Source organism: Gigantopelta aegis, chromosome 4 (assembly GCF_016097555.1).
Source record: "Gigantopelta aegis isolate Gae_Host chromosome 4, Gae_host_genome, whole genome shotgun sequence".
Taxonomy (NCBI): Eukaryota; Metazoa; Mollusca; class Gastropoda; order Neomphalida; family Peltospiridae; genus Gigantopelta; species Gigantopelta aegis.
The window spans coordinates 78585449-78598854 of NC_054702.1; the positions used below are offsets into that span (position 1 = coordinate 78585449).

A 13406-nucleotide genomic window follows, 5' to 3' on the forward strand; every position below is an offset into this window, starting at 1 on the left:
TGGTTGGAATGGAAAAACCTCCCAAGTGAATGGGTCCACAGAGGAGTTTCAGTCTTGTGTGACAAAAGCCCATTAATTACACAATCTTACAGAGACCACTTCATTATGCTTCATTATACATGTGTGTTTGCATGAAACAAGCGGATTTAGCTCATTACAGTACTTGTCAGGGGTGCTTGGGTCATAGTGATGAGCCACCTTAGTAGGCCCATTAATCTTTTCATGTGATCCATAACTGGTATATCAAAGACCATGGTATGTTCTGTCCTATCTGTGTGAAAGTGCGTATAAAAAATCCCATGCTTCTAGTGAAAAAAAAAGTGCTTGCTTGATGCGCGGTCGGTTTAGGATCGATCCCCGGCGGTGGCTCCTTTGGGCTATTTCTTATTCCAGCTAGTGTTCCACAACTGGTGTAACAAAGGCTATGGTATGTACTATTCTGACTGTGAGATGAAATGACGACAGCAGGTTTCCTCTCTCTATATCTGTGTGGTCCTTATCCATATGTCTGACGCCATATAACCGTAAATAAAATGTGTTGAGTGCATCGTTAAATAAAACATTTCCTTCTTTTTTTCTAGTGAAAAATATGTTTTGGCTTTCCTCTGAAGACTACATGTCAGAATTACCAAATGATTAACATCTGATAGCCGATGATTAATGAGTGTACTCTAATGGTGTTGTTAAACACAACACTCTCTAAAACAGGTTTGCCTGTAATATGCTGATGGAAAGAAAGAAGTAACACACAAGCAGTGACAGCAAATGTCGACTGCAACCAAAACCCTCATCTATAGTGTCAGGAGGCTAAGCATGTTACTGACATTCAACCCCACATTACTGACATTCAACCCCATATTACTGACATTAATCCCACATTACTGACATTCAATCCCACATTACTGACATTCAACCCCATATTAGTGATATTCAACCCTATATTACTGACATTCAGTCCCACATTACTGACATTCAACCCCATATTAATGACATTCATTTCCATATTACTGACATTCAACCCCATATTACTCACAATAAATCCCATATTACTGACATTCAACCCCATATTACTGACATTCAATCCCATATTACTGACATTCAATCTCGTATTACTGACATTCAACCCCATATTACTGACATTAAATCCTACATTACTGACATTCAACCCCACATTACTGACATTCAATCCCACATTACAGACATTCAACCCCATATTAGTGACATTCAAATCCACATTACTGACATTCAATCCCATATTATCTGACGCCATATAACCGTAAATAAACTGTTGAGTGCGTCGTTAAATAAACCATTTCCTTCAACCCCATATTACTGACATTCAACCCCATATTACTGACATTCAACCCCATATTACTGACAATCAACCCCATATCACTGACATTCAACCCCATATTACTGACATTCAACCCCATATTACTGACATTCAACCCCATATTACTGACATCCAACCTCATACTACTGACATTCAACCCCATATTACTTACATTCAACCTCATATTACTTCTTTGTATCTTATTCTAACGTAACTATGTTAGTAATGAATTAAATTTAATATAAAATAGCATATATGTGTTCCCTTATTTCTTTCAATCAGTATAATACTGGTAAGAAAAAGAAGAAGTTTGTTTTGTTTAATGACACCACTAGAGCACATTCATTCATTAATCATCTGCTATTAAATACATGTCAAACATTTGGTAATTGAGGAAACCCACTACATTTTTTCATTAATTTAGTATCAAGGGATCTTTTATATGCATCATCCCACAGAAAGGATAGCACATACCACAACCTTTGATATATCAGTCTTGGTGCACTAGCTGGAATAAGAAATAGCCCAATGGGCCCACCGATGGGTGGTAAATAATTCATGTTTATAATTTTTGAATTAACGTTAATATTGATTTTTAATAAATTATCTACATGTGTAAATGACTTCCAAAATGTGTGCCAACTAACTGCAATCTTTTTACTATTGATGAATCAGTCCTTGGTCTGCACATGTCGGTACATTAAGAGTGTGTGTGTACAAGTATGGGCATATTCAAACCTTTTATGTCCTGGGAGATCCTGGATGCTCTATACTATAGCATGAAAGCCTAATACTATCCCATTCAAAGGTCTTTCAATGGGAAGCTTTTATGAGGTGAAACTCATTCCACAAGTTCAAGGGCAGCTCACATACACATCAATATCATAGGCTGTATATATGAAGAGTTCAGTTCATACATCAGTTTCCAGATTTTGGAGTTAGCAATAAAAGTGTACCAATATAATATTAGTACAACTCGACAATACGACAATAAATTTTACAACAAAATACAGTCTGCCCATGCATTGGACACGGTGTTAAAAGTGAGCTTTGTGTGATATATTCTACATTTTTTAAAGGCAAAACTACATGTTTATTATTTTTTTTAAATAACTTAAAATGGATATACAGTGAAACCTGTCTAAACCGGATTACGCCGAGGACATCATATTTATCTGATTTAGACAGGATCTGGTGTATAGAGAGTCAAGTTTTAGAATTTAGAAAATTCGGGACCCTGAAACTTGGCCAGTTTTGACAAGATTCCAGTTTGTTCAGGGTTTGGTTTTGACAGGTTTCACTGTAATAACATTTTGGATATTTTAACTCTTCAAATGACCGGCCTCGGTGGCGTCATGGTTAAGCCATCGGTCAACAGGCTGGTAGGTGCTGGGTTCGGAGCGAGTGCTCCGCAAGGTTCAATGGGTAGGTGTAAACCACTTGCACCGACCAGTGATCGATAACTGGTTCAACAAAGGCCATGGTTTGTGCTCTCCTGCCTGTGGGAAGCGCAAATAAAAGATCCCCTGCTGCTAATTGGAAAGAGTAGCCCATGAAGTGGCAACTGCAGGTTTCCTCTCAAAATCTGTGTGATACGTAACATATGTCTGATGCCATATAACCGTAAATAAAATGTGTTGAGTGCATTGTTAAATAAAACATTTCTTTCTTTCTCTTCAAGTGCACCTAAATATTGTTGTGTTTTGTGAAATAATGCCATTTACTTGTTATTCTGTTAAATTTGAAATTTGAGAAAAAGTTATTTAGATTAATGAAAGAAACCTCAAATCACATTAATGTTAGGTCGGTGGCTATTTGATGAAAGATATTCTACTGGGACACGTTGATAGTTAAATGTGCATGTGACATCCATCTTAATTATCACTAGGATCCCGTGACAAATTGAAAGAAGATTAACAGTAAATATATTCACAACATTTGTTTCCATTGAGAGATACTTGTATGTCAGATTTGCAGTTATTTCTGTATGAAATTGGCAGTACTGTTGAATACAGAACAATCAGCGTTGGAGGGTGGGGTTGCATTTGATGAGGGTATATCATCACCTCACCCTTAAGTTCCACTGAGAAGTTTATAGAAAAACTGATTTAAGATATTCTAGAATGCATATAAAAACATTAACAATTGCAGGAAAAGGCTCCAAAATACACACACAAAAAAGAAGAAAAAAGAAAACCCAATAAACAACCCCCCCCAAAAAAAAAAAATCCCCCCCCCCCCCCCCCCCCCCCCCCACATTCAAAAACCATCCCTGGGATAATTTAATTTTAGTTAAAAAATATTTTACCTTTTTAAACTTCATAAGGTTAACCTTTTTGCCCTGGTATTTTTGTTACATGACAGTTAAAAATAAGTGCAGTATCATGAATTATACATGCCATTATATGTTGTTTTTCGTGTGTCAGAGAGCAATATGATAGAAGACATTTACATCATATTCATTTTTTCCATTAATATATATATATATATATATATACACACAAATACAGTTGAATCCCATTGGCTTGAACCCTGTCGTTGCTTGAAAAAGTGTTTGACCCATCGGGTAGTTCAACCTAACCATTTGGTCAACCCTTCCGAGTTCGACCCATCAAGATTCTACTGTATTATATAAAACACCACCAACAACAGTTCAGTAGTTTAATAACATATTTTGGCAGTTTTGCCTTTTTCAAATTAACAGTTATATATATGTAGATATGTATAATGACACTGGATCTTAATTGGATCAGCAGACATACTTGGTGGGCTGGCTGTTCCGTGGATGATAGGTCTGTAGGTGACTGCATGCTGCATGAGATAAGATTTGTTGAATATCAATAATGTTGTCTAATTGTTGTGTTGCAGGAAACCTGGCTCTGTTGCCGCCACCGCCAGCGTTCTGAGCACCTGCTTGATGGCCAAGCCATTTGACTTCAACTGGCAGTTAGACGTGCCAGAGGCACTAAAAAATGGAGAAATCTTCGACTGTTGGGATGAGGTTAGTCGACTTGTGAATATCTTTTAGTACAGGCTAACAGTAATTAGACATGGCTGCTAGTTCTGCTACAGTTAATAGTTATATACACAGAGACGGGAAATTGCTGCATACGTGAACATGTGTATTCTAATGTTTGGGCTGGCATGTAAACATCTTTTATAGTGTTAAAAAAAAAAAATGATGTATGTTTAGCATGTTTAATGTACGACCAGCTGAGAATTGTGTTTTGTTTAACAGTAATAAACTGATGATCAAAAGAAAGTATACCGAAACATTTTTATGTGAAATCACACATTTTTACCATTAGTAGTTTGTGAACTGTGATTTTCACATTTTTGATGATAATTATTATGTTTGGATCACGCAAAATGAGTATACTTTTGAAATAAACACTTGCATCAACTTGTGTTTTGTGTAATTCTTAATGATTCAAAAACTTATTGATATATACTTTCTTTTGATCGTCGGTACATAATTATTCAAGGAGACATAATAAAGGAATCTATGTTTTATATAATGACATTTCAGCACTTAGTTTAATGACATTACGTGACATGTGACATGGTAATAGTGACACTTAATTTCGGATTTTAATTAATATGGCATGACAGAGAACAGTTTATTAACACTAATCGTTTATAGAATGGATTAGTGGATCAGATCTCATTATGGAGGGCATTCCTTGTGTGATTATAGAAATATTTTATGGTTTTCTGACATGTAATTCTCTATCAGGCTTAATTACATGTAAACCGGCCTCGGTGGTGCAGTGGTTAAGCCATCAGACTACAGGTTGGTAGGTACTGGGTTCGGATCCCAGTCGAGGCATGGGATTTTTAATCCAGATACCGACTCCAAATCCTGAGTGAGTGCTCCACAAGGCTTAATGGGTAGGTGTAAACCACTTGCACCGACCAGTGATCCATAACTGGTTCAACAAAGGCCATGGTTTGTGCTATCCTGCCTGTGGGAAGTGCAAATAAAAGATCCCTTGCTGCCTGTCGAAAAAAGAGTAGCCTATGTGGCGACAGCGGGTTTCCTCTTCAAAACAGTGTCAAAATGACGATATGTTTGACATCCAATAGCCGATGATAAGATAAAAAATCAATGTGCTCTAGTGGTGTCGTTAAATAAAACAAACTTTACTTTTTACTTTTAATTACATGTAAATGAAGAAAATAGCAATAAATATAAATAGTTCAAATATTTAGTCGTACTTACGTTTTACCTCAAATTAAAAAAATATTTTTAACTTAAAATATATGCATGGGTGGGATCTTTAGAGCTCAATTGGTAGACCTGGGGGGTGCTTTGAAAGTAAGAACAAACCCCTTTGCATACATTTTCTGATTGTTTTTTCTTGTCCCAACCAGTGCTCTGTGACTGGTATATCAAAGGCTATGGTGTGTGCTGTCCTGTTTGTGTGAAAGTGCATTATAAAAGATCCCTTGCTGATAATGGAAAAATGTAGCAGATTTTCTCTGACATCCAATTAATAGCCGATGTTTAATTAATCAATGTGCTCTAGTGATATCATTTAACAAAACAAAATTAAAAGTACATTGTACTCAACAGTGTGTACTTATTTACATGTATACATACATAGGCCTACTTGTCAAAAACGAGAATTATGTTTGAAATTTCTAACTGGCACTGTTGATCTGCTAGTGTATACAACGTTGATAACAAGCCACTATCAATCACTTTGTTGTGAAGTATACTTAAAAAAGTAAAGAGAGGACTAGTATATGTTCACATGTGTAGGTGTAGCTGTAACATAATCTTTCAACAGAGATGGGCAGGATGTGGTACTATGGTACACATTGCCGTTTAGCTCAGTGAGTTATGTGGTTGACTGGTTGCATATAAGAGCTTGTTTTTTTCGCCTGTTCTACCATGCATTGTCCTAGACAAAGAAGCCCGCGGAAGTCGACACCTGTGCCCATGACAGGCATATGCTACACCAGTTTGCTCAGAATGTGCATGTTAAAACCTATGACCTAACCTGACCTGTTCTAACCATTGATGGAGTTTGCTATTAGCTAGAAGACCAGCCTCGGTGGCGTTGTGGTTAGGCCATCGCTCAACAGGCTGGTAGGTACTGGGTTTGGATCCCAGTCGAGGCATGGGATTTTTAATCCAGATACTGACTCCAAACCCTGAGTGAGTGCTCCGCAAGGCTCAATGGTTAGGTGTAAACCACTTGCACCGACCATTGATCCATAACTGGTTCAACAAAGGCCATTGTTTGTGCTATCCTGCCTGTGGGAAGTGCAGATAAAAGATCGCTTGCTGCTAATCGGAAAGAGTAGTGACAGTGGGTTTCCTCTCAAAATCTGTGTGGTCCTTAACCATAATATTATGTCTGATGCCATATAACTATAAATAAAATGTGTTGAGTGCGTCATTAAATAAAACATTTCTTTCTTTCTTTCTTTTTATTAGCTAGAATTTAACCATCAGCTTCACACCTTACCAATACCGGCATCGTTGGTGTAATGATTATGCCATCAGAATTGAAGCTGGTACATGTACAACCTCAGCAATTGCCTGCAGCATTCGGAAATGTAGAGATTGTCATGGAGTTTTTAATTCTCAATGGCACTTTTTTGCTATGAACTGTATTCAATTTTTATTTCACAGCATGCTTTTATGCCGTAGACATTTTCTCAAGTGCATTTCTCGCTCCAGCCAGTGCACCATGACTGGTACATCAAAGGCCGTGATATGTGCTATCCTGTCTATAGGATGGTGCATATGAAAGATCCTTTGCTGCTAATCGAAAAGAGTAGCCCATGAAGTGGCGACAGTGGGTTTCCTCTTTCAATATTTGTGTGGTCCTTAACCATACATCCGAAAATGATATAACCGTAAATAAAATGTGTTGAGTGTGCTGTTAAATAAACCATTTCTTTCCTTCCTTTTCTCAGTTGCAGGGTTTGCATGTAGGTTTGCATCCCAGTACAGGCTCCCACCCAGAGTGAGTTTAACAACTTGGTGGGTAGGTGTAGTTAACACCACTACACGGACTTCTCTCTAACTAACCACTAACAACTTACACCTAATACATTAATCCACTGTCTTGGACAGACAGCCCAGATAGCTACGGTGTGTGCCCAGGACAGTGTGCTTGAACTGCAAGTGGATATCAGCATGGAAATAAATACAAGATTCAATTCGACAGTTGCCAGTTTAGTTGCTTGTCAAAGATTAATATAAATAAATGCCATTTTGGACTCCTTTAAATAAAACTATAAAAAATCAAGGTACATGTAAATGCATTCTATACTTCGAGTGCTTTGCTTTGTATTTTATTTTAAAGTGAAAAGGCGGCATGAACATTGTTAGTGTTCTAATGATTGATTGTAATTGAAAATTGATTGTTAGGTGTGGTTTTTTGTTTGTTTGTTTGTTTGTTTTTGTTTTTTTTGCATTACAGATTTGCTTGATTACATACTTTTTTCTTTCCATAATCCATTTTCAAAATAATTTGAAACACATGCTTTATTTTATAATGAAATAAAATCATTATTTATTTTTTTGAAAAGTAAAATGATTAATATTAATTCATTTGGTTTCCAAACACTGTATAAATGTTACTTCAATGGCAAATACATGTAGCTTACGAAGCACTGTTCTGCGTTACCCACACATGAATGAACCCATGTGCAGCCCTTGGTTTTAGGTTTGTTTTCATGAAAAACATTGGTAAGCTTTATACTGGTCAATGATCACAAAACCATCCTAACTACATATACACAGTGAAACCTGATCTAGCAGCCACCTGTGTTAAGAAGAACCACCTTGGTGGATCCATTCAGCTGATTGGAATTTTTTTCTCTCATTCCAACCAGTGCACCGCAACTGGTCAAAGGCTGTGGTATGTGCTTTTCTGTCTGTGGGAAAGTGCATATAAAAGATCCCTTGTTGCATTAGGAAAAGTGTAGCAGGAATCCTCTGTTGACTACGTCTCAGAATTACCAAATATTTGACATCCAATAGCTGATGATTAATAAATCTATGTGGTGAAAGTGGTGTCGTTAAACAAAAAGAAAACAAAACGGTATTAATTAAGAGGCCACATTTTATTCTCCCAAATATAGTATAAACTAACCTGAATTAAGCAGTCACCTGTCATAAAAGGTAATGTTTTGGTATTCTCTTTGGTAGATGCTTAACACAGGTTTAACTGTAAATATTTTAATCAAATGTATAAACAAAAATGTATTAATATACATTATTATGGATAGCACTTTTAAGATATTTCCATTGATACCATATAAATTCATAAGCGAGCTAAAAATTACTCTCCTTGAACTTGTCTCAGGGATATGATGTGGAGCATCACCATTAATTACTCCATCCAGTTTAATACAATTTCTATATCGGAATATATGCTGTGAAAAAATACAACACTATCGAGAGGGTACTAATTTTAGGGAGTGCTCTCAACTGACAAGTACCGTGTAAAAAATAAACATAGGTTGACCATGAACTTTTTCAGTTAACATTCAGTTAACAGCCCTCATGCCTGATCACCACCTCGTGTTGATGTTACACATGTGGTACTATACCACTTGCACAGTTGTTATCGGTTATAACTACATATAACAAGTAACTTCAAACCAATGGGCTGTTTAAATACTACAGAGGTCATCCTATGTGTAATCATCAAAGACAGATTTCAAAAAACATATCAGAATTTTGTAGTATTTTTTTTAACAGGAACTATTTCGTAGACCGGACTATATTAAGCTGCTACAACAAGTAACGATACCGCCTGTTACTGACCCCGGTCGAGCTGTTGGTGCTCTCTTGCACCTGCCAGTGCAGGCGGTCCCTTCTCCCACCCACCCCAACCCTTTCCTGCCCATGACAGGCATGTGCTAAAACAGCTTGCTCTGAATGTGCATGTTAATCCCTATACCATACCATACCATACCATACAGTAACGACACGCCACCCGATGGTGTGGTGCCTTGAACAGTGAGATCTGATTCCCAGCACCAGTGTTCTAATTGTTGTATATTTACAATCCAGCTGATACAATCGTTGTATATAATATCTCAGCTGTATGTTGTTTACCATTTCCTATATTTTACAAGACCCATTATGTTTTCTTTGGCATGCAGTCATGGTTGAAGGCATCATGCATGCTCATTGTACAAATTGATGTAGTGATAAGCCTGAATACACATGCTGTTACATAAAATATTGTCTGTAAGGGTAGCTGAAAGAAGGTTAAGGGAGGGGTATCAAGCTAAATAATGCTAGAAGACCCCTGGCAGAGTCAGAAATCAGATCCGTGATAGGCGTGCCTGAACCTATTTTGAATATGGGCACGTAAATATAGAGTACTTATACCCATAGAAGACCCCATAATGATGTGATCTGCAACCACTGTTTCTTAACTGTTGCAAGTGCTTATTAGTATAAAGTATGCGGTTCAAGTGTTTGTATAGTATGTACATTTGCTGCTAACCCGACAAAAAAAATAGATGATGAGTATTTGGTAGCCACAAGAATGTATTATGATTATTTCTTTCACAATAAATTAGTTCAGAACTTTCTGAGGAATGTATATATGGTTACAGTAAGGTTAAATATAGATTGTTTTTCTGTTTTTCATCTTAAAAGATATACACATATACATTGATTTTATAAAATTAAAATAATATCATAGGTCTTCTAAACGTGTAGAGATTCCATGTCCCAGACTTTGTCTAGACTTGCACACAGCTATAATTATGATTCGGGCCTCTGAAAATTGTGAGAGCGATAGTTTTGTTCACGCTTCGCTCACGTGAGTATAGTCTGCATAATCCATTTTTTGTTTTATGACATCATTTACATGTTCATGATGGGCACAACTGGCATAACAAAGACTGTGGTTTATAGGGATGGTGTATATAAAAGATCCCTTACCGCTAATCGAAAAGAGTATGAAGTGGTGACAGTGGGTTTCCTCTTTCAATATCTGTGTGGTCCTTAACCATATGTCTGACGCCATATAACTCTAAATAGAATGTGTTGAGTACGTTGTTAAATAAAACATTTCCTTCCTTCCTAGTTCATGATGGGTTACCTGAATTTGTTTTTGCGTAATTCATAAATGGTTTATGCAAATGTTCAGTTCTCAGAGGCCTGGGGCCACTGTTACCGTACATCATGTGCACATGTTCAGTTCTCAGAGGCCTGGGGCCACTGTTACCTTACATCATGTGCACATGTTCAGTTCTCAGAGGCCTGGGGCCACTGTTACCATACATCATGTGCACATGTTCAATTCTCAGAGGCCTGGGGCCACTGTTACCTTACATCATGTGCACATGTTCAGTTCTCAGAGGCCTGGGGCCACTGTTACGTTACATCATGTGCACATGTTATGAAAGCAAAACAAAGAACTGTTAGTTTTATAACACTACAGCACATTATAAAAATAAAAGTAGAAACCTGCTAACAACACAGAAGCTACTCCAACCAAAAAGTATCAAGAGGTCTTTCCCATAGACAGTACATGCACATACCACATATTTTGATATACCACAGATAATGGGTTGATAGTAGGGATTCAGTGCTACAATCAAAACCCTCAAGCAAGCGAACTAGAAGCATGCATCATAGCAGACACTTGTTCATGAATTTTAGCTGGCTGGGGGCAGAACGTAGCCCAGTGGTAAAGTTCTCACTTTATGCACGGTCGGTATGGGATTGATCCCCATCGGTGGGCCCATTGGGTTATTTCTCATTCCAGCCAGTGCACCAATACTGGTATATAAAAGGCTATGCTGTGTGCTGTCCTGTTTGTGGGATGGTGCATATATAAAAGATCCCTTGCTACTGATAAAAAAAAAATATGTCAAAATTACCAAATGTTTGACATCCAATAGCCAATGATAAATAAAACAATGTTGTTATCAGGCGAGCGCTTTACCACTGGTATATCAAAGGCTGTGGTATGTGCAGTACTATCTTTGGGGAAAGTGCTGCTAATGAAAAATGTTGTGGGTTTCCTTTAAGACTATATGTCAGAATTATCAAGTGCTGACAATTAATAAATCAATGTGCTCTAGTGGGTTTTTTTTGTGTTTTTAACAAAACAAACTTTTAGCTTGCTGTTAAAATGAGGATGATACTTATAACTGCTAATACATGTCCATTTATATATAGTGTATCCAAGTGAGTTAAAACTTGTTAGCAAGTCTTGCATCAATCCACACACCAGGATTTCCTGAAGGCCTTCTTGTTCATAACATTTTGATCTGGCAAACAACATTGTTACCATTATCAAAGGACATGTTGTAAAAGTATCATTTGAAACATTGTTAATTATGACCCCCTGCAGGTGGATATTGTTTACATATACTTTTCCACCATAATTTCAGCTATGAAAGGTACATTTGTGGCTCAGATCAGCTCAAGATAATGTTACTTGTTAACAGTCGATTGTAGGTTCTACTAGACTAAATCAGTTCCCATTACTTATGATGTTAACATTTTCTAACACACCTAGGCCCTGTTCCACGAAGCGATCTCAGTACTAAGACTTCCTTAAACAAATGCATACGGTAGTTATGCACTTCAGTTGATCTTAGGCCTAAGATCACTTTGTGGAATGGGGCCCTGGGCCACGAAGCGATCTAAGGGCTATGATTTCCTTAAATAAATGCATACGGTAGTTATGCACTTCAGTTGATCTTAGGCCTAAGATCACTTTGTGGAATGGGGCCCTGGGCCACGAAGCGATCTAAGGGCTATGATTTCCTTAAATAAATGCATACGGTAGTTATGCATTTCAGTTGATCTTAGGCCTAAGATCACTTTGTGGAATGGGGCCCTGGGCCACGAAGCGATCTAAGGGCTATGATTTCCTTAAATAAATGCATACGGTAGTTATGCATTTCAGTTGATCTTAGGCCTAAGATCACTTTGTGGAATGGGGCCCTGGGCCACGAAGCGATCTAAGGGCTATGATTTCCTTAAATAAATGCATACGGTAGTTATGCACTTCAGTTGATCTTAGGCCTAAGATCACTTTGTGGAATGGGGCCCTGGGCCACGAAGCGATCTAAGGGCTATGATTTCCTTAAATAAATGCATACGGTAGTTATGCACTTCAGTTGATCTTAGGCCTAAGATCACTTTGTGGAATGGGGCCCGGGGCCACGAAGCGATCTAAGGGCTATGATTTCCTTAAATAAATGCGTACGGTAGTTATGCACTTCAGTTGATCTTAGGCCTAAGATCACTTTGTGGAATGGGGCCCTGGGCCACGAAGCGATCTAAGGGCTATGATTTCCTTAAATAAATGCATACGGTAGTTATGCACTTCAGTTGATCTTAGGCCTAAGATCACTTTGTGGAATGGGGCCCTGGGCCACGACGCGATCTATGGGCTATGATTTCCTTAAATAAATGCATACGGTAGTTATGCACTTCAGTTGATCTTAGGCCTAAGTTCACTTTGTGGAATGGGGCCCTGGGCCACGAAGCAATCTAAGGGCTATGATTTCCTTAAATGCATATGATGGCTATGCCCAGGGCCCCCCCTTCAGTGCAAAGATTTCCGTAAATGCATAAGGTACACATGTAGTTATGCTCTTTAGGTGATCTTAGCTGTAATATTTCTTCATGGAATGGGACTCCGATTGGAGCATTGTATTAACCAACCCAAGCAGTATCCACTCAAAGTATGGCACTTTACATTTGTTCTGCCTGTGAGAGTACAAGCTACATGTAGGTGTCACTTGGCAGTTAAGAGTTTTAGGCAGTTCAAATATGAGTGTCTTAAACCTTAAATTCTACATTGAATTAAACCGAGTTTACAATGAACAGTTAATGTCTATCTTGACTCACTCTGAGTGAAAGTCAGTACTGGGATACAAACCCAGTATCTTCCAGTCTTAAGGTTAAAGACATAACCACTATGCTTATCAGGCGAGCGCTTTACCACTGGTATATCAAAGGCACCACTAGAGCACATTGATTTATTAACCATTGACTTTTGGATGTCAAACATATGGTAATTTTGACACAGTCATAGAGAGGATTTGTTTTAGATTTTTTGTTTAA

General features: G+C 37.7%; 1 protein-coding gene across 3 annotated transcripts in view; it reads left to right on the forward strand.

The window, feature by feature from the left end:
* The window catches only part of LOC121371160 (1-phosphatidylinositol 4,5-bisphosphate phosphodiesterase beta-4-like), a 142928-nt gene that overhangs the window by 17416 nt on the left and 112106 nt on the right, over positions 1-13406 (forward strand). For all 3 annotated transcript variants that reach the window (XM_041496836.1, XM_041496837.1, XM_041496838.1), the window contains exon 2: positions 4202-4334. In XM_041496836.1, coding sequence (XP_041352770.1) covers positions 4251-4334 — 84 coding nt within the window. In that variant the 5' untranslated portion in view covers positions 4202-4250. The remainder of the gene's footprint in view (positions 1-4201; positions 4335-13406) is intronic.